The following is a 19,879-nucleotide window of genomic DNA, read 5'->3' on the forward strand; positions in this document are numbered from 1 at the left end:
CAGCTGTCTAATCCCACCCTTGCTAGGTAAGTGTTTTTGGTAGCCCAAATAATGTTATCACTCAATTTTAGTTCATTGGCTGGATGATTTGGTATTCATGGTTGTTTGTTAAAATGAAATTGTAACAATTTATTCAAAATACATAATTAAACATATGACAAATTATATACAGTCAGCATAATATAATACATTGATAAAACGCAGAAACCAATACATGTAAAAAGCTGTGGTCAAGTCCATAAGCATAACGTTACCGTCTGTAGATTTAATAAGGTGACAATAACTGTACTTGCATGCAAAACCTTAACCAAGGTATGATGCAGACACCAACGCCAGTATAGCTCTCCTTATTCTGCGAATAGATGAGCTAAAATTTAATAAATTAGTACCTAGCTATAGTTACCTCAGCAGTAAGCTGAATCTTTGGGTCCAAGAATTGTCCCATAATCCACATTTGCATCGGTGTTTTATTGTGTTCTGTCCGTAGTGGTCGATTGGAAACAGCATGTACAAAACGGTCCACTGAACTTTGAATCCTCTTCAGAAAGACAAGGTGAAGAGAAAGGAGGTTGACCTCGTTGTCTACATCAAGAATTCCATCCTGTTCCATTGTACGGAATAGCTCATAGTAAGTGCAGGTGCATCCCTGCCACAGTTCCCGCCAGAACCGCTCAATTCTGAAATCAAAACATATGTAGTTAACCTTCAACAAGAACTTCATAATAAACAATGGCTGACATTGATTAATTGATTAATTTAATCTTTTTCTTTCAAATAAAATTTGGGACATATCATAAATCACTATATAAATGTCCTACTATACACGATTTTGGCAAGTACAGTCTTAAACTTCCATAAAATGTAGCGTGCATGTGTTCTATTGCTAGCCACAAAAACATGGGTTTATTCCCTTAAAAGAGTACTTTCTTATGTCATTTCTTAATAGATGCTAGTACTATGTTTCCCAAGAAATGGAATTGGGAGAGACTGAACTTAAATTTTAACTGTCTTCACAAATTACATTTTAAACATAATCAAATGCCAAAAGTAAATATATGGATGAAACATCATGGTATGGTCAAATTCATAATAATCATAAGGCGTACAAAATATATGTTTCTTTCCAGTTTCCCGACCTACCTTATTTTTTGCCTGGACCCTAAACCTTTTATTGCCTTGAGAAATATTTTTTATCATTTGGTTGATTTTTTTCTTTTAAAAGTTAAGAAAGAAGTGTTTTTGGTCTAAACAATTCCAGTGTTGCTCATGCTGATTGTATAGATGTTCATAAGCATATAAGTTGTAGTTTTGGGTAACAGAAAAATCTCAAAAATCAATTTGCCTTATAAAAAGAAAAAGATTAAAAAATTACTACCCACCTACCCTTTTCTTTTTGGGCATGAAACCAAAAACAAACATACATTTTTTTTCGCCTAATGAAAAATGTCTACATAGTGACTCATTTGAGTCTTCGGACCATTTGTATAGTAAATTGGCTCAAAAGATTGTATGATATTACAACTACAATGTAAAAAGTATTAAATGGTGAACATTACTTCTAAAACTCAAACTAATTAAAAGAGGAATATTATTACAAACCGTTGATTATGTACACTTCTGCCAGTAATATGGCTTCTTTTCTCAACACCATGATTCTGAAGCATAAATTCAGCTATTCTGATGTTTTCCATGCCTTTATCTGTCCTGACACGTTCTGGTATGCCATACTGCTGAACACCTATTTGAAAGGAAGTGAAAGCTGTAGCAGCAGTGTTGTCAGCAGCTACTTGTAGGTAGACAGGAAGTCTTGAATAGCCATCAATGCCACCATGAAAGATGAATCTCCATCTGAAATAAAACAAATCATATGCGATGATAATATTAATTCATTTTAACTTAAATTTCATACAATGGTACTTATATCAGACAGGCATGTTAAAAAAACTAATGTTATGAATAAAAATATATGCATGTATGACCGAGTAACTCAGTTTGATTGACAGTTGTCACGAGGTTAAGTGTAATATAAAATATACAGTGAAAAAGATGTATGACCTGGATAGTTATTGGCACTTCGTAACTACTACACTACTGTATACTTATCTAAAATACTTTGTTTGATAAGAATTGAAATGTATGGATTACAGTTCATACAAAATAACTAAGTAAACTATTTATAGTAACCTTATCAATTTATGGTTAGAGTCCACATGCCATAATGCCATTGGTGCTCGCACAGAGTATGACCGTCTCCTGATCGTGTATGTCCTGCAGAGAACATTGCGAAGCATAACGCCAAGTGGATCAACTTCTCTCATTATTCTGCGAATGCGTGATTCCGTTATTCGAATGCCTACTGACATCAAATGTCCTTTAACTGACTTGTATCCAATGGAAGGAAATTGGGTCACTTTCTGCTGAACTACTGCCACCAGTTCTTCATCACTTATGGAAGAGTATGACTGCCTTATTGAAAGCCCATAGTCTTCCATTCTGTTGCTGACTGTTCTTGTACTGACTGACAGCATATCCGACATTTGCTTTAATGTAAATCCTTTTTCAATAAAATATAAAAGTGTCTCCTCAGGAATTTTATAAGAAGGTCGGCCTTTTGCAGAAGTATACAATAAATTTGGTTTCTTCTGACAGACAGACTCTTCTGATTCAGCACTCATAAGGATATCAAAGGCTTCATTAACTTTATCAAAACTCATATTTACATCTACATGATAGGACAACTGAGTTAGTAATGTCCTTACTGAGTCTATTTCATATTCTATGTTTTCAGTCCGGAAATTGCCAACATTATTAGCGACCTGGATGATTCTGTCGCTAATAGCAGATTTTATATGCGAAAGTTCCGTCTGCTCATGGTTTTCCCTACAACAGAAACAAAACACCAATGACAAATTATAAGGTTAATTAAATGTATTGTTTGTCATAGAAGATATTAATAAACATTTTTTTCTACACTCTCAGTGGTGTTTGTATTGCAAATACTATTGCCTTAAGGTATAAAACTTTTTTGATTTAAATGAATAAGATCTGTTATACATTTCCAATATCATGAAGGCTACAACTAAAGAAAACTACTAAAAAGGCATCTTCAGCCCAACATGCAATATTCATTTTATAACCATTTCTTGGGACCATTTTTGTACATTTTGTTTTTATGTACTCATCAATTAATATTATGAAATCATTCGTCTTAAAGCTGCACTCTCACAGATTGACAGTTTTGACAATTTATTTTATTTTTTTCTCAGAATCAGCTGATTTTGGCAGTAGTTCCTTCAATTCAGTTTTAAGCTGACACTGTGAACAAGAACCTGGGGCCGTATTCATAAAGCATCTTAGTGAATAATTTCAACTTAGTGAAAAATGACATTTTTTGACAAGTTGAATTTAAAAAAATCTAACAATGTGTGTACAAATTTAGTTTGAAAATAGGCAAGAAAATGTCCCAATTAATAAAAACACATTAAAAAAATGTTGTGGATGGTCACAGGTATTGGAAATAAGCCATGTCAAAAATTAGGAACTCTTCAAGAGGATGAAATATTTTACTAAGAAGTTTTTTTATGGCCCAAGCACTTTGAACAACTGTTCTATTTTTATAATTATTTTGTTGATAAAAAAAAATAATTCTAAAATCATTGATTTGGAAATTTGCAACTTGTCATTGTCAGCTGGAAATATAATTTGACCCACAGAGTTTTAGTAATAAATACAAAAATTGGTTAAATCGTTTTGTATATATATTTACCTTATTTCCTCCATATTGGAAATGGAAATTTTAAAACAAAGGGACGTAACTTGGTAAACTGAATCCGAACCGCAATACGGACTTTACCGAGAATATAACTGTAGCGCCACCTGTTAGCATAATTTGGGTGTCACATATTATTACACCAGATGTCGCGTCGTATTATGCTTGCTGCATTCGGCTTTCGGCTATGCGTCATTCTTTATGACATTCGTCATTCAAGCTGAGTAAATAGACCTAAATACAAACAGCTGCAGGTTAAGTTATTGAATTAATATACCAGATCAACAAATGAATAATAATTGATCGTTAAATAACGATATCAACATACAATTAAGCAAGACGCACACAGCAGAAAGCATAATGTGCATGTAAGAAAGCAACATGTAAAAGTCAGAATGCAAGATGTACAAGACAGAATGCAAGATGCACAAGTTAGAAAGCACGATGGAACGTAAGAAAGCAAGATGTAATTTTTGCGTTAATACCCTTCCATAGAAACCAGTAGTTCCGTTTGTTAAACTCATTTCCACTCGTAACGTCGTAATGTTACCACGGCTTGTCATCGAGTGTAGTAGACTCAGACCTCTGAAAATGTACATACTTTAAATACTGTGGGATGCGTACACTCGTGTTCGAGGGTTATATGATATAGTTACAAACAATACAAAATTTTGTAACACAAATAGCAGGGTAAGTAGACCCCCATGCAGCTTTTAACACACTTTTACAGAGAAGTAATCGTCTAACAGTAAACATTATGTGTACATATTTTATAAGATATAGCAGAAACATGTGCGTCTTAGAGTAAAAAGTATTTGTACATATTGCATTAGCTATAGCAGAATCGTGTGCGTCTAACAGTAAACACTATGTGTACATATTTTATTGGATACAGAAGAAACGTGTCCGTGTAACAGTAAAAACTGTGTGTACATATTTCATTGGATATAGAAGAAACGTGTCCGTGTAACAGTAAAAATTATGTGTACATATTTTATTGGATATAGAAGAAACGTGTCCGTGTAACAGTAAAAACTATGTGTACATATTTTATTGGATATAGAAGAAACGTGTCCGTGTAACAGTAAAAACTATGTGTACATATGTTATTGGATATAGAAGAAACGTGTCCGTGTAACAGTAAAAACTATGTGTACATATGTTATTGGATATAGAAGAAACGTGTCCGTGTAACAGTAAAAACTATACGTACATATGTTAATGGATAATTATAGAAACAACGTTTGTGTCTAAAAGTGAAAACTGAACGTACATATTGTATTGGATATAGAAACAACGTGTGTGTCTATTAGTGAAAGATTTACGTACATATTGTATTGGATATAGAAACAACGTGTGTGTGTAATAGTGAAAACTATACGTACATATTTTATTGGATATAGAAAAAACGTTTGTGTCTAAAAGTGAAAACTGAACGTACATATTGTATTGGATATAGAAACAACGTGTGTGTCTATTAGTGAAAGATTTACGTACATATTGTATTGGTTTTGGAAACAACGTGTGTGTCTAATAGTGAAAAATTTGAGTACATATTTTATTGGATATAGGAACAACGTGTGCGTGTAATAGTGAAAACTATACGTACATAGTTTATTGGATATAGAAAACACGTTTGTGTCTAAAAGTGAAAACTGAACGTACATATTTTATTGGATATAGAAACAACGTGTGTGTCTATTAGTGAAAACTATACGTACATATTGTATTGGATATAGAAACAACGTGTAAACAATCTATTTATATATTTTATCTCGTACACGGCAATGTTTGATAAAGGTTTTTTTACGAACAACTACGATGACACGCTAATTTCTCCACACTCGAATAGACAAATAAGGTAAACACAGAATAAACATTTCTTTGAACAGACGATACATTATTTATAAGCATTTGAACTTACGATTTTTGTTTATTAGCAAATAAACACTAAATCTCAGAGTTATCGTACGAACTGACCCGTTAAAAATTCACCATTCGATGCACCGAATCCCCTCTCGTATTCTGCAAAGCTCCTGTTGAAGGCAACAGTACCATCATAGTGTCTTTGAAACACCTACATATAGAAAGCAATGTTAGTTACAAACTGTTTGTATATTCGAATTCCTGGATAATGCATTCAGCATGGATGCTCGCAAAACGTTTTAGAAAACGCCGTGATAGAATGTCTGGCATACACGGCTTCTTTTCTGGAGCTTAATGAGAAGAAAAAAGGCGTGTTTTCAGTGAAATATTCCTTACCTGTATATAATATTGTAATTAAACTTACAACTTGCAGATGTAGGCTCGCTTATACTGACATAAAACACGTTCATTGTGTTGTCGTGCCGGTCATTCCTCACTTGTACAATGTACACTTATCTGGATGACGTACAGCATAAGAGGTAGCCTACACATACTCGTTCCCATACAAGAAATGTTTTCCAACCTCTTTTTAACTGTTATTTTTTTGGAACATTTGTTTGTATCCTACATTCAAATGCACGAATATTCCTAGCTCTTAAAAATATTATCGTGTAAAGAAACTGGTATTCATTTACAATACAAATAATGTCAGCGTACCCATAATATAAACACTATCATACTAACCGTCCATCCACCACCATCACGTCCATATCGCAGTAAACATCCACTTCCGTGTGCGTGTTCCAGGGCGTGATTCTGTACACACCCGTACCACGCGACAGGCCAAGTTTTAACACATCGCTGCAGTCATCTGTTGAGTAAATAATATTCAAAATATTTCTATACTGTTTTATCATAATAATTGCTTTTACAAATGTAACAAAATAGTTGGATTATATATATATATATATATATATATATATATATATATATATATATATATATATATATATATATATATATATATATATATATATTGTGTAAAATCAGATAACACCAACATATTTAAAAACTCTTATCCAAACTCGTAACAATGTATTGGCCAAACATTTGCCTTTTGATTTACGTTACATAACATGCATATTTGGATAATGGCATTACTGGTTTCCCTTGAATGATTTTCTCTGAAATTCAGTATTTTTTTCGAGGGGACAACGTTAATATTTTTAGGGATGCAATTATTCGGAACCTTGGACCAATCACAAACTCATATTCAGTAGACTGTATGTGCTGTCTTATGTATGTGAACTTTTATTGGACGACTCCGGCAGACTAACGACGGTCGTCAGAGGTTGTGGGGAATTCACTTGGAACAACTCGACCACCCGACGGGCTTCGGATGTATGCCGGTGCATTAAGATTCCCAAGAGTCAAGTGCGTAGACATAACTCATAGATTAAAATAACAACGCGATCTACTTGCAGATTAGTTACATTAAAAAAACATCCGACATTGTAAACCGTCCATATACATCCGTGGTTGTTTTCAAAAGAAAATCGTCGATTTGGGTGGCACAATGCACATATATAATATAGTCATTGTTAAATCTACTGTGTTCTTCAAAGCGCACTTGAATAGAACACTAAACACGGACCTCCGTTTAACGTACCGCTCTAGAGACGATTAGTGATTTTAGTTAAGAGAGGGGAATCGAATCTGCAATTCCTTGGTTGGTAGTTAAGTGTCATACCACTGGACCAATGGACTCAGATCTGCAACGCGTAGCCCTGTGCTAAATCTGCTCGATATTTTACTTTTGTAGACGTTTGTGCCCCTAAAAGTCCGAGTAAATGTGAATGCTACGCATATCTTTTAAGTTTCTATCGAAATGTTAGATTAATTCTATGAATTACTAATGGAAAGCAAATTGATATCAAGGGAAAGATATGGGCATGTCCTTGTAGTTTCAGGATCAAGGCGTGTCCTCTTAGTATATATATATACTATAACTCAATAACATTAAGGAAGGGAAGCAGGAATGTCCTTGCATTCTATCAAGGTATTATATTTAACCTAAACAAGATACACACATGAACAAACGTAAAAAGTATAAAGGAAAGGAACGAGGCATGTAGTAAAAGATATGAAGGGAACGAACGAGGCATGTTGTAAAAGATATGAAGGGAAGGAACTAGGCATGTCGTAAAAGATATGAAGGAGAGGAACGGGTCATGTTGTAAAAGATATGAAGGGAAGAAACGAGGCATGTCGTAAAAGATATGAAGGAGAGGAACGGGTCATGTTGTAAAAGATATGAAGGAGAGGAACGGGTCATGTTGTAAAAGATATGAAGGAGAGGAACGGGTCATGTTGTAAAAGATATGAAGGAGAGGAACGGGTCATGTTGTAAAAGATATGAAGGAGAGGAACGGGTCATGTTGTAAAAGATATGAAGGGAAGAAACGCGGCATGTCGTATAATATTTTTATAAATTATATGATTCAAAATAGACAAGATACACTCATCAACATCACTTTACGATAAAAAAATAATCAAGTGAATAACAAGAGATTTGTTTTTAGTTTCTATTGAATAATAACAATATAAATCATTGGCAAGGTAAACCCATTAACACGAGTATACGATAAAAAATGATTTCAAGGCTTAGTCTTACTCTGTTTAAAAAATAGGATTAAATAAATAGTTAAATTTTACACCATGTTACTGTGATTGTAGTAGGAAAATGAAAATATATAACAGGGGGTCCAACGTGAAATGTGTTCGCCGAATTTTAAGTGAGGGAAATTGTGTGAAGCCGAAAAAAATGGCGGCGTGGAAAGGAATTTCGGTGTTTCAAGGATGTATTTTCACCTGGTAAGGAAGTTATATCACCTTTCTCATAATATAAATACGCCTACCCGGAGACCACACGTGTAAGCGTCTCTCGGTTTTTTAACCTATGTTTCTAGAGGCCTTTACACAAAAGTTATTGAATGTATGAGCTGAACGATTGATTGTTTACAAAGTGAAAATAGAAAATTGCGTGACTTGAAACTGTGTTTTCGGCCCAAGTTTACTATTCTTGAACCTGTTTTAGCAATTTGTTATTGAATATTTGCATTATTTATCTTTTCGACCGCTACTGCACTTACATGGGTATTATACGGTCGATTTTTTTATGTTTAAACACCTTTTATGTTCGGCGATGAAGTTTTATGCAGATTTTGTGTGAAGCAGAATCAGAATAAGCGTGCTTTAAAGCTGCATTTTCACAGATTAAACGGTTTGACAACTTTTTAATTTAAGTCCTGGAACGAGTCATTTTTGCGAAAATCCATGGAAACCCGCTTTATAAGACTGCGAAGAAAAAAAGCACGTATCTCACCTCTACGCCACCCTTACTGTCAGAAATTTAATATAATGTCTTTCGGTTAAATCAAGGTCTCAATTCAAATTGACTGAACGAAAAATCACTCCGTCTCTGGATACTTACTGAGAGAGATGGTCGAATCATTGAGGGATATTGTATAAGTGTATTGCTGACCTAGATAAAATTTGCACACACGTAGCTTATTCACAGTTTTTGGACTAGGGAACTTGTGGCCTAGTTCATAGCAATAACCGCGATGTCTGCATTTTCAAGCCGCATCTGAGGGTTCACTGACGTAATGTATTCATACGCTGTATTTTGATTGGATTGCCGTTAGCGAATTTGAATAATCAAAGTAGTAACAGAACTGATTACAATCACAACATCCAATAAAAATAGTTCTCCTAACAATTCAAGCTAACTGTATGTTCTTTTAATAAAGCACAATAAATGCATACGTAGCGAGTGAGTTAATCGGGTTAACCACATGAATGTTCTTGCATACGGTCAGATTATATGCAATAAGAATATGAACATATTGGAAAAGTACGCATCGAGGTTTTTCCGTTCAATGCTCTGTATTGATATACTGGTACCCTCTTTCTCTTTTATCCGAAAATAAATTAGTATCAGCTAACCGTGGTGCCCGTCGCGCATTCGAAATGTCTTGTGAATTTATACGTATTAAAAGCGAATAGAGCCTGCGGTCTAAATAGAAAACAACCAGGAAAGTTGGTTTAAAAAAGTAGTGTTATCCTTTGTATACAATGTTGGTATTCCGAAGTCGGTCTCTGATCTTTTTTCGACATAATTTGCATGTTTCCGTGATTTTTTCTTTTCGATACAAAGTTTTTTTAACTAATCATCGCATGGCACTTAGCAATTATTTAAATACAACATGATTTTTGGTATTTATTGTTCAAATACTATTAATGTTAACTAAAAACCATATGCCGCGTACCTGTATAACTTTATATTTTTGAGGAAAAGTAAATCAGGGTACCAGTCTATTGTATTGACCTCATTTACTCTGATCAGAGCGGCCGAATGATTCAGACATGTATGTTATCACTACTTCCGGATGCTGATGATGTGAATTTCATAGTGTTTTATTGAGGAAATTTATCAATAAAGCCGCCATTGAATGCTTACCACCATCAAACGGATTTATTTTCATCTTACTGAGGGTAGCATTTTTAATTTGACACGTTAATTTTCAAGCAATAAAACTTCGTTTGAAAAATTCATGTGATTTCAATTTTGCAAAATGGAGATAAAAAAATATCAAATATGCGCATACTTATTTATGAAGTTTCATTCTAAATAAAGCCAAAAATATGGATATGTGCACAGCATCTGTGAATAAGATGATTGTTTACCTATGTGCATAGAAAAATCTTGGAGCCACTCTCAGTGTAAGTACATGACATTGTGATAAACCATCGCCATGGCATTGATAAAACAATCTTGCCTGCTCAATTTTGATTTCCTCTCTTACATAATGCACCAGTCATTTGCTACCACGGCCCCCTCGAGGATATACCAGGGAAAAGGGCGGTGGTTTTACCTTTCAGGTGCCCTCGTAGCTAAAGAACTTCAGCGAACACATTATATATTACCTTTTTGGACGTGTTGTAAACATCAAAAAAATAAATATCAACATTACAGTTATGGAAGCCAGAACTAGTGTCCTCGCAATGCTGGGTGATTGCGGTGGTTTTGTCTTCCCTCAAAATATATCAGGAAATTGCTCTTACCTTAGATCCCCAGGGTGTGGGGTTATTCACGGAATTTTACCACCAGTTCGTTCTCGCAGGGCAGGGATTTTACCGGGGATTGGCTGGATGAAAATCCGGGGGGGGGCGTGGTTACAATTGTCTGGTGCATACTTTACAAGTTCTTTTTCTGAAGACACTTTGTGCTCACTTTTTGTTTTCTAGCCAAGAATGAAAATCAAAAATCAGTCAGAGATACAGTATGGTGATGCATTGTTGTTGATAGATCAATATAAATTTGGGAGTATTTGAGGGAAAGGTATTTGGTTAAATAATTTACAAGTGTAACTTTTGAGTTTTATTTAACAATGCAGTGCCGAAAATTGTGGAGATATAATTGAATTTGTATTAATTAATCAGTTGACTTGTGGCGTTTAGGGAACAAAATCAAAATATTCAATAAAGATCCCTTATGTTGTGGAATAGTAAAGTAATGAAGATTTAAAACTCACAACAATCTTTCTCAAATACTGTCAAGGTTTTTTTATGCTTAGGAATATCTAACCTCGCGATGAGTAGTATAGATGGTCCTCCGTATTCAAATTTGCATAATGACATCATCAGTTATAAATAGTCCTGCGTAGTCAATAGTAGGGGTCACGCCAGTCCACAATAAAGTAGGGGTCACGCCAGTCCAACTCTTTTGAGCGGATGATATTGAATAGCAGCAATGAATGAAGAATCTTTACGGGGACTGATTTAATGTATCAATAAAGTAGGGGTCGCCCAAGTCCAGCTTTTTTATTAATGTTAATCATGTGAGTTGTAACACGACGGTGATCTTGATAACATCCTCATATTTGGCGGGAACCAATGAAAATGCAATGGTCAGTTAGTCTTTTCATTAAATAGTTTGCTATATTATTTTGCTGCTCTTCATCATGAAAGGGTGCATATCAGCTCACGTTACTCAAAAACATTTGGTGAAGAATACCGACGCCTCTGTCTTTTTGAATAAGGACATCATGATGTTTTGTATTCGACAATGTTTCAATGATCCAGATAGAGTAAAACTAACATCAAATAAATTTGGTTTCGACCTAGCGTTTTGTATAATTAAGATTTAATCTATTTACATTAATAAAGGTGAAGTAGGTGTCTCGCCAGTCCAGTTTTGTAATAAACAGCGGATGACAAGTTAATCATGATATTGAATAGCAGCAACGGCTGAAGAATCACAAAGTGTGTACGAGGACGGTTCGTCTTTATTAAACACTTGAACTGTCAATGATCACTTAAAAACGTTCGCATGAATTCAGCAATTATGTGAAGAGCTCCTTTATATAAAGTCTTGACCCTTCGCGCCTATCATTGTAGTGAGATAAGTCATTAACACACACAAAGAAGTCAACTTCAGAGGTAACTACATTTATTGTACATACCAATTTGAAAATAAATGAACAAAACCTTGTACACAATTTTCAATAATCATTTTCTCAAGGAAATTCACTAAGATGTATGTTATAAATATGAGTATGTACTTGATAGTTTTAATAAAAAAACATTGATAAAAGTAATGTAAATTCTTAAGTAATAATGTTGGTTAAATGTTTGAAGCAATAAAACGTTATCTAGGCGACCAATTACAAAAGTCTTTGTTACATTTCTACTGGTTTTATAAAACGTATTTCAAACAAAATTTCAGATAATCACTTGAAATTGTTAACCTTTGGAGACTACACGCCATAAGAAAGAAAAAAAACACAGGCACTCTACAGGCAGTTCTTTGTGTCACTACACAGGCACTATACAGACAGTCCTTTTGTGTATTTTTGATAACAGCAGATGACGGTTAGGGTCAAGTGAGTGTTACTTATTTTGTAGCAGCTGCTTGGTGAATACAAAGCTGGCTAATTGATCTAGAGAAAAAGCGTTTCCTACTGAGATTATTAGACGCCGTGGAATGTATGTTTTATTTTCTTTGTGTGTAACTATTTTTAATAACAGCAGATGACGGTTAGGGTCAAGTGAGTGTAAATTTGTAGCATTTCATAGCTGATTAAACGCACGGTCCGTGTCTCATTGACCACACTTTAACTGTCAAGGGTTTGAGTGGTTGTGTAAATTAACCCTTTGTCCCGTCACTTGAAAAGGCACTTATAAAGTCCGATTCAATGAACGATATCAATTTTCACCTGCCCTATAAATTGGAGAGTAGAATATTGCTCTCATTATTGTGCGAGCCCTGTCAAAACGACCATAATAATTAAAGAAGCAACTTTTGCAGGTAAATCATATGTATTGTACAAACCAATTAATTTGACAATAAATGTACAATGTTAAAATGTTGTATGTATAATATTTACAATAATGAGAGTTAACAAACTTTGAGAGATTATAGTACATTGCATTATTGTATGTATGACATATTTTTAACACATGATTTTTTTACTAGATAGTTTTTAATAAAAAACAACAACAATGTTTTCCATAGGAGAAATGCAAATGTTGATTAAATGAAAGTCTATGAAACAATAACACACTATATTATATGGTGTTTTTTTTTTTTCCAAACTCTGATCAAATGAGTATGTATCAGTTACATTTCTACTCTCTGGTTATTAAAAAGTGTGCAAAATGAATATTTCAAACAAAGTTAAACGTCAAAGTTTAACGTCCCTAAAAACTTGTGTACATGTCTCTGTAAAAGGTTTGTTAATTATGTTTTTAACTTACCTCCGTTAAATCAATTACGTTGTGTGCATCAGACCGATCTGCAGACATGGCGTAAGTTGAAACTTTAGACCACTGAATGATATCGGTGTTTATCAATGATGACATATGATGTAAAAACAGTGTTTTAACTGCTATAAACAGAGAGTAGAATTCTAACTGATGATGCTCATGATTAAAACCTTCCAGGAAATGGCTAAATTCGTGTAGAAACACACTAATCAGCTGATCAGTACAAGAAATATAATCTAAATTCAGTACAATCATAACCGTTGTTGAATCCTCTGTCTTAATTGTAAAGCCAATGGCCTTAGTGTCAGATGAATTTATGAACTTGATTACCAAGGTTTCAAATTCGGTGGACCTTTGACCAATTAATTGCGTATACAAATTGAATATTTCCTCTACTATACGGAATGCTTTGTCAATTGAAAAATTATTTTTTTTATAAATTGTATCGTCAATGAGTCCATACCGAATTTTGTATAAATTATCAGGATACCTGAAACTTATTTTCCGTGCTTTCTGTTTGTTTGGATATTGTTGTCCATCGGGTATCACCTTGATCAGTTTCAATTTCTGGACAACATATTGTCCCATTCCAGTTTGAACTAACATCAATAACATCAAATAGGCACTAGAAAAATATACGCCTTCTGATACATCACATAAGTATGGTATGTGGAACCTTTGAGCGACCTGAAAAAAAAAACCAACAACAATATTTAAAGGTATTATCCTGTTTAGAGACACATGTACACAAATAAAGAGAGAAAAAACAATGATAAATTGTGTTTTAAAAACCAGCGGTTTGATTATTTACTATGGTTTAAATCAATGTTAAACTTCACTGCACCTGAACAGTCAGATTGACCAGAGACTTAGTAATTGCCAACCGCTGGTTCATTTAAGGACACATTAATCTCACAGAACTGGTCAAGCGATTTTATGATTTAACAGGCAACCCCATGTAAATATGTTCCTGTCTATGTTCGTTAAGGGAATTGTAGATAAAAAGACTTATCTTATTTCAATTATAGTTTTTTCGTAACATTTTAAGAATGATATTTTATCTTTATTATGATACACTTTTTGTTTTTATTGAAAGGAATTTTTCTCTTCATTACATAAATTTTGAAAACATCTAATAGTTATCTACTATGACTGTTAAGAATTTTAGATATAAAGCAGCACTCTCAACACAGTTTAACTTGTTTATGTATAACAATACAACCAAACACCGACATACTGGTTGGCTACATTCATTTTGACCTGAGTAGCTTACTGTACAGGGGAATAATCTTTAATGTTTTTGAACATGACATGGTTAACAAAGTATTCTCCCATGATCTGAGTAGCTTACTGTACAGGGGAATAATCTTGAATATTTGAACATGACATGGTAAACAAAGTATTCGCCCATTGATTCACCTGTTAATTGAATTTTTGTCTAAATTGGGTCTATTCTTGAAATATTCCTTGAAAAGAACACTGAATTTTTCCAGTTTTTACCATTTTCCTTCGCTTGATGAATTATGATGATAGTTGATGTGTAGATGTGGATTGTTAGCTTGTAATTGGTATGCATTAGGGTAGCGAACAATGTCACTTTAACAAAAATAGAAAGAGTTGTTGTTTTACCCAACAACTTTTAGTTAAAATTAATGAATAGTGATGAACCAAAGTTGTAGAAGTAGATCAATGATTTCCGTACATGTAATTCATTGACTATAATTCCTGATTGCCCATATTAAAAACATGGTTTTGTCGCATTGTGACCTCTCTTATTCATTCTTTATTTACTGTCAGAATAAATATTTAAACCTAAATTCGCTAATTCGAATATGTCTATTTCGAAATAATATTTTGTCTATAATATCTTTTTATGTGTATTTTATCAATCTTTATTTCCAATTCGAAATTGTACACACTGTCAATTTGTGTCCACTATTTGAAATACCCCCACAAGATAAAATATCAAACCTTACTTCTTTTATCACAACTAGATTTACATAAGTCAACTAAGACTTCATACATACTTAATCTAGTCGAAATATTAATTTTTTAAATCTTATTTACAATAAAAAGTTGAAAACAATTTATTGTTAGACTTTTTGGTGGTGTAAAAATGAGAAGCCATTTGTTTGAAAGCCAAGCTAAGCTTAGTTTAACGTGATTATTTAATTTGCCTTAATGACTTACCAGGTATTTCACAATCGCTATGAAATAATTATATGTATGGTTGAACATGTAAGTCTATAAATAGACCAGTGACTTCATTCATGTTACTATAATTAACTATTCGAGTATGTAAATATACCCACATTTAATCATGTTCATTTCTATTGTGTTGTGTTTAATTATAGTAGTGTTATATATAGAGTGTTACATTTAATAAGGGCGTCCTGTAAACATTGGAAATCATTTTACAGAAACATGGATCTACTGACCTCAACCCTCGAATTCATGCTGAACACCATTTCTAGTGAAGATGAACTGATGAATTTTGCCGCTACATGGGGTATTCAAGAGTCTTCAACTGTACGGTTACGACTTTTACAGATACGAAATCCTGAGTACGGTGGCACCTTTGTCAATGAAGAACTTGACCTCATACTTCAACATTTTGGGGGAGCATCTACATCAACTGATCAACAAATTTCTTCTGCCATGAATGCCGATTTAGACTTGGCATTTGATTATGTTCAAGAACAAGATGAAGTGGAGGGTGCCGTTCAAGCTATTTTGTTTGACGATGAAATAGAAGAGGCATCACATGCTTGTGTTGAAGACGGCCCCTGGAGTCCGACGCCAGCTGTTCAAGCTACTTTGTTTGACGATGAAGTGAAAGAGGCATCACATGTTTGTGTTGAAGACGGCCCATGGAGTCCGGTGACAGCTGTTCAATGCGGAGCAGGAGACGAACCGGGTCCGTCCAATAGATCCGACCATCTCCCACAAGGCCCATCACATGAATTGGATACACCTAAACTAAAGTATACTATAAGAAAGAAAGGTGTGCGAACCTTTGCCAAAAATGCGGCAAAGGATACGACCTATGAAGTCAAGATAGATGAAGAGTATCACGGTCAACGTCTCCACGATGTACGAATTGGTCTTCACCAAATGTTTGACGATCTGTTAGGTCAGGCGCGGGGGAATTTAGCGGGAAATGATTTGGGTAGGGTCATCATTCATCACGGGGGACTCCACGATCCGATCATTATTCCATTACAGAAATGGAGTGAACTCTGTGCCGATGTGGTCATGTCTACTATCGAAAAGGTACTTAATAGTAACCAGGAGTTGGCTATTGACTCAAGTTTTGAAATAACTATAGGATCGATCAATTTACCCAAAGGAGGCACTAGACAAAGAATCATTAAACTTAAAGGAATAAATAATTCTTTACAACTCAAAACTTCCATCGTGACTATAGAAAATGAAGATCAACTGTGTATGGCCAGAGCTATAGGGGTCACCTGGGCAAAATTAAATAGATGTTCACCGGAAGAATGGAAAGAGATTGTCAAAAACAGAGGAAAGAAAAGTAATTTGGAACTGATTCTGAAACACAACAAGGTTCCAAAAAGTTATTTTTCGAATTTGCTGATAAACAAACGAAATGAGCAGAGACAACTTGCAGTCATACTCAGTCGAATGGCGAATGTACCTCTGGATTGCCCAGCCAGTCTCAGTAACATAGAAGCGTTTGAAGAAGTTCTCGGTGTGAAAATAATGATAATCAGCGCCCGATTAGGTAACAAATTTATCACCAACCCTAATACTGGCGAACACCCGTGTATATATCTGTATTTGGTCGACGACAATCATTTTAACGCCATAACCAGTATCACCGGATTCTTCAACGCAAGCTACTTTTGTGACAAATGTCTCAAGCACTACAGCAATCTAGGAAGACATGAATGTGAGATTAAATGCCGTGTATGTAAGAAGGACAACTGTCTCATGTCAGAAAACACCGTGATATGTAAAGACTGTAACATGAAATGCCGATCGCAAGAGTGCTTCGATAGACACCGTCAAGGACCAGAGGGACTTAACCGTCAGCGAGATGACGACCAAAGTAAAGAGGTGTCACAGTGTGAGACATTCTGGAAATGTCGTACCTGTTATAAAGTCATAAATAGGACAAAGCGTAATATAAAAGATCATAGATGTGGAGAATACTTATGTAATTCTTGTAAAACATATGTGCTCGAAGATCATCTCTGCTTCTTGAGAGCTACACCATACAAACAAAACGATTCTAAATTTATCTTTTTTGATTTTGAATGTACTCAAGATGAAGTATTAGAATGTCAAGAAGGATACCGTCCAGTTGAGTGTGAACACAGTCAACCAGATTGTAATGCTTGCCTTAAATGTCAGAACTGTAAGTCTTCTTGGTGTGGAAAGTCGACTCATCGACCCAATTTTGTTGTCGCCCAAACAGCATGTGATGAATGTAAAGACGAGGCGCCAGACACACCGTGTAAAAAATGTGGAGATCGTTGCGAAAACTGTCAGAAAGAGGAAAAAGAACCTTGTTTGCCGAGTTGCGGACAGCGTGAATTTATTTTTGAAGGTTGTGAGACGTTGGAAACCTTTGGGACCTGGTTATTTTCACCTCAACACAAACACTATAAAGCCATTGCTCACAATATGAAAGGATATGACGGATATTTTCTACTTGAGTATCTCATTGACCAGTCCATACGCCCGAACAAAATCATTTACAGTGGTTCCAAAATTATGTATATGACGATAGAAAAAGGTCTTAACATCACAATTATAGACAGTTTGAATTTTCTCCCCATGAAGCTTGCTGCCCTGCCAAAGACGTTTGGCTTAACAGAGATGAAAAAGGGTTGGTTTCCTCACTTATGCAACACTAGGGAAAACCAGACTTATATGGGACCGTACCCAGACGCTAAATATTACGGATATGATTTCATGAGTGCCAGAGAACGAGAAGAATTGTTGGCTTGGCTCGATTCTAAGAAAGAAGAGACCTTTGACTTCCGAAAGGAAATGCTTGAGTATTGTCGTACTGACGTTGATATTTTAAGAAAAGCTTGTTTAACCTTAAAAGATTTGTTGAAAACCGCCACGCAGACTTCTGCCTTATTAACGAAAAAGAAAAAGGGCAAGATTGTTAAAGAGATGTGTCCCGTCTCTGTTGACCCCTTTAACTATTCAACCATCGCTTCCGTGTGTATGGGTATCTTCAAAACCAAGTTTTTTGAAGAAGAATGGGAGGTCAAAATCAATGACGCCAAAGAGTGGACACCTGCCCGATACATTGACGGTAACTTAGAAATTCTGAAGAACGATACTTGGATTAAAGAAGGGCATCTAGAAGACGACATTATCAAAACTAAACGGTTTATAAAATTTCCTATTGCTCAAATTCCGTCTGTCAGAAAAGACAGTTTCAGTCGGATGTCTCTACAGTGGCTGGAGTTGATGTCCAAACAAGATGGTATCACTATTCAACACGCTCTCAATGGCGGAGAAAAGACATTACCGGGAACACGGTACAAATTGGATGGCTACTGTGCCGAAACCAATACGGCTTACGAGTACCACGGTTGTGTCTTTCATGGTTGTCCCGTCTGTTACGCAGAGGACACAATTCACCCATTAACTAGCCGGTCAATGCGAGAACTCTACGTCATGACCCAGAAGAAAAAGACGTATATTGAGCGTCTAGGAATGACCTACAAATGCATTTGGGAACATGAATTTCAAAATCAACTCCATTCTGATCCGAAACTTCAACAATATGGGACCTCTTTGGACTTTACTGACCGACTGGATCCCCGAGATAGTTTCTTTGGTGGTAGAACCAATGCCAGTCGGCTTTACTATAAAACTACAGGTGATGAACAAATCAAGTACATCGATTTTACTTCACTCTATCCGTGGGTCAATAAATACTGTCAATACCCTGTAGGACACCCTGAAATAGTAACATCAAATTTCAAAACAATCAGTGACTACTTTGGTATTGTCAAAGTAAAAATACTACCGCCTAGAGGACTCTATCACCCAGTACTTCCTTACCGTTCAAATGGAAAACTCAAGTTCCCACTATGTAAAACATGCGCCGATACAGAAAACCAAAATGATTGCATCTGTTCGAAAGATGAAAGGGCGATAATTGGAACTTCAAACGGCTGTACAGCAAGGATACACAATCATTCAAATCTACGAAGTGTACCATTGGTCTGACACGACAAAATACAATCCCTCTACACAAGAGGGGGGTCTGTTTGCCAAGTACATCAACACCTTTCTCAAGTTCAAACAGGAGGCAAGCGGCCCTCCCGACTGGATCAAAACTGGGGAGGATGTCCTCAAATATATCAATGACTACTTTCAAAAGGAAGGCGTCTCGCTACAGAGTGATATGATCCTTAA

At 35.1% G+C, this 19,879-nt stretch overlaps 1 protein-coding gene across 1 annotated transcript; it reads right to left on the reverse strand.

Annotated features, from left to right (window-relative positions):
• On the reverse strand, nt 1-3,566 carry LOC128240699 (uncharacterized). Its single transcript, XM_052957439.1, has 3 exons — nt 2,185-3,566; nt 1,600-1,848; nt 1-677 (listed from the first exon to the last, which is right to left on the reverse strand). Exons 1-3 carry the CDS (start codon nt 2,712-2,714, stop codon nt 383-385), a joined length of 1,074 nt encoding a protein of 357 aa, XP_052813399.1. The 5' UTR covers nt 2,715-3,566; the 3' UTR covers nt 1-382.
• Between the last annotated feature and the right edge of the window lie 16,313 nt (nt 3,567-19,879).

This window comes from Mya arenaria, chromosome 7 (assembly GCF_026914265.1).
Source record: "Mya arenaria isolate MELC-2E11 chromosome 7, ASM2691426v1".
Lineage (NCBI taxonomy): Eukaryota > Metazoa > Mollusca > Bivalvia > Myida > Myidae > Mya > Mya arenaria.

Bases quoted from the DNA above. Each gene is read 5' to 3' on its own strand.
- LOC128240699 (XM_052957439.1), bottom strand. From the start codon at position 2,714: ATGAGTTTTGATAAAGTTAATGAAGCCTTTGATATCCTTATGAGTGCT. The intron at 1,849-2,184 runs GTTACTATAAAT...GTTTTATTTCAG, and splicing joins TCTAACCATAAATTGATAAG to ATGGAGATTCATCTTTCATG. The intron at 678-1,599 runs GTTTGTAATAAT...TTTTGATTTCAG, and splicing joins AGAAGTGTACATAATCAACG to AATTGAGCGGTTCTGGCGGG.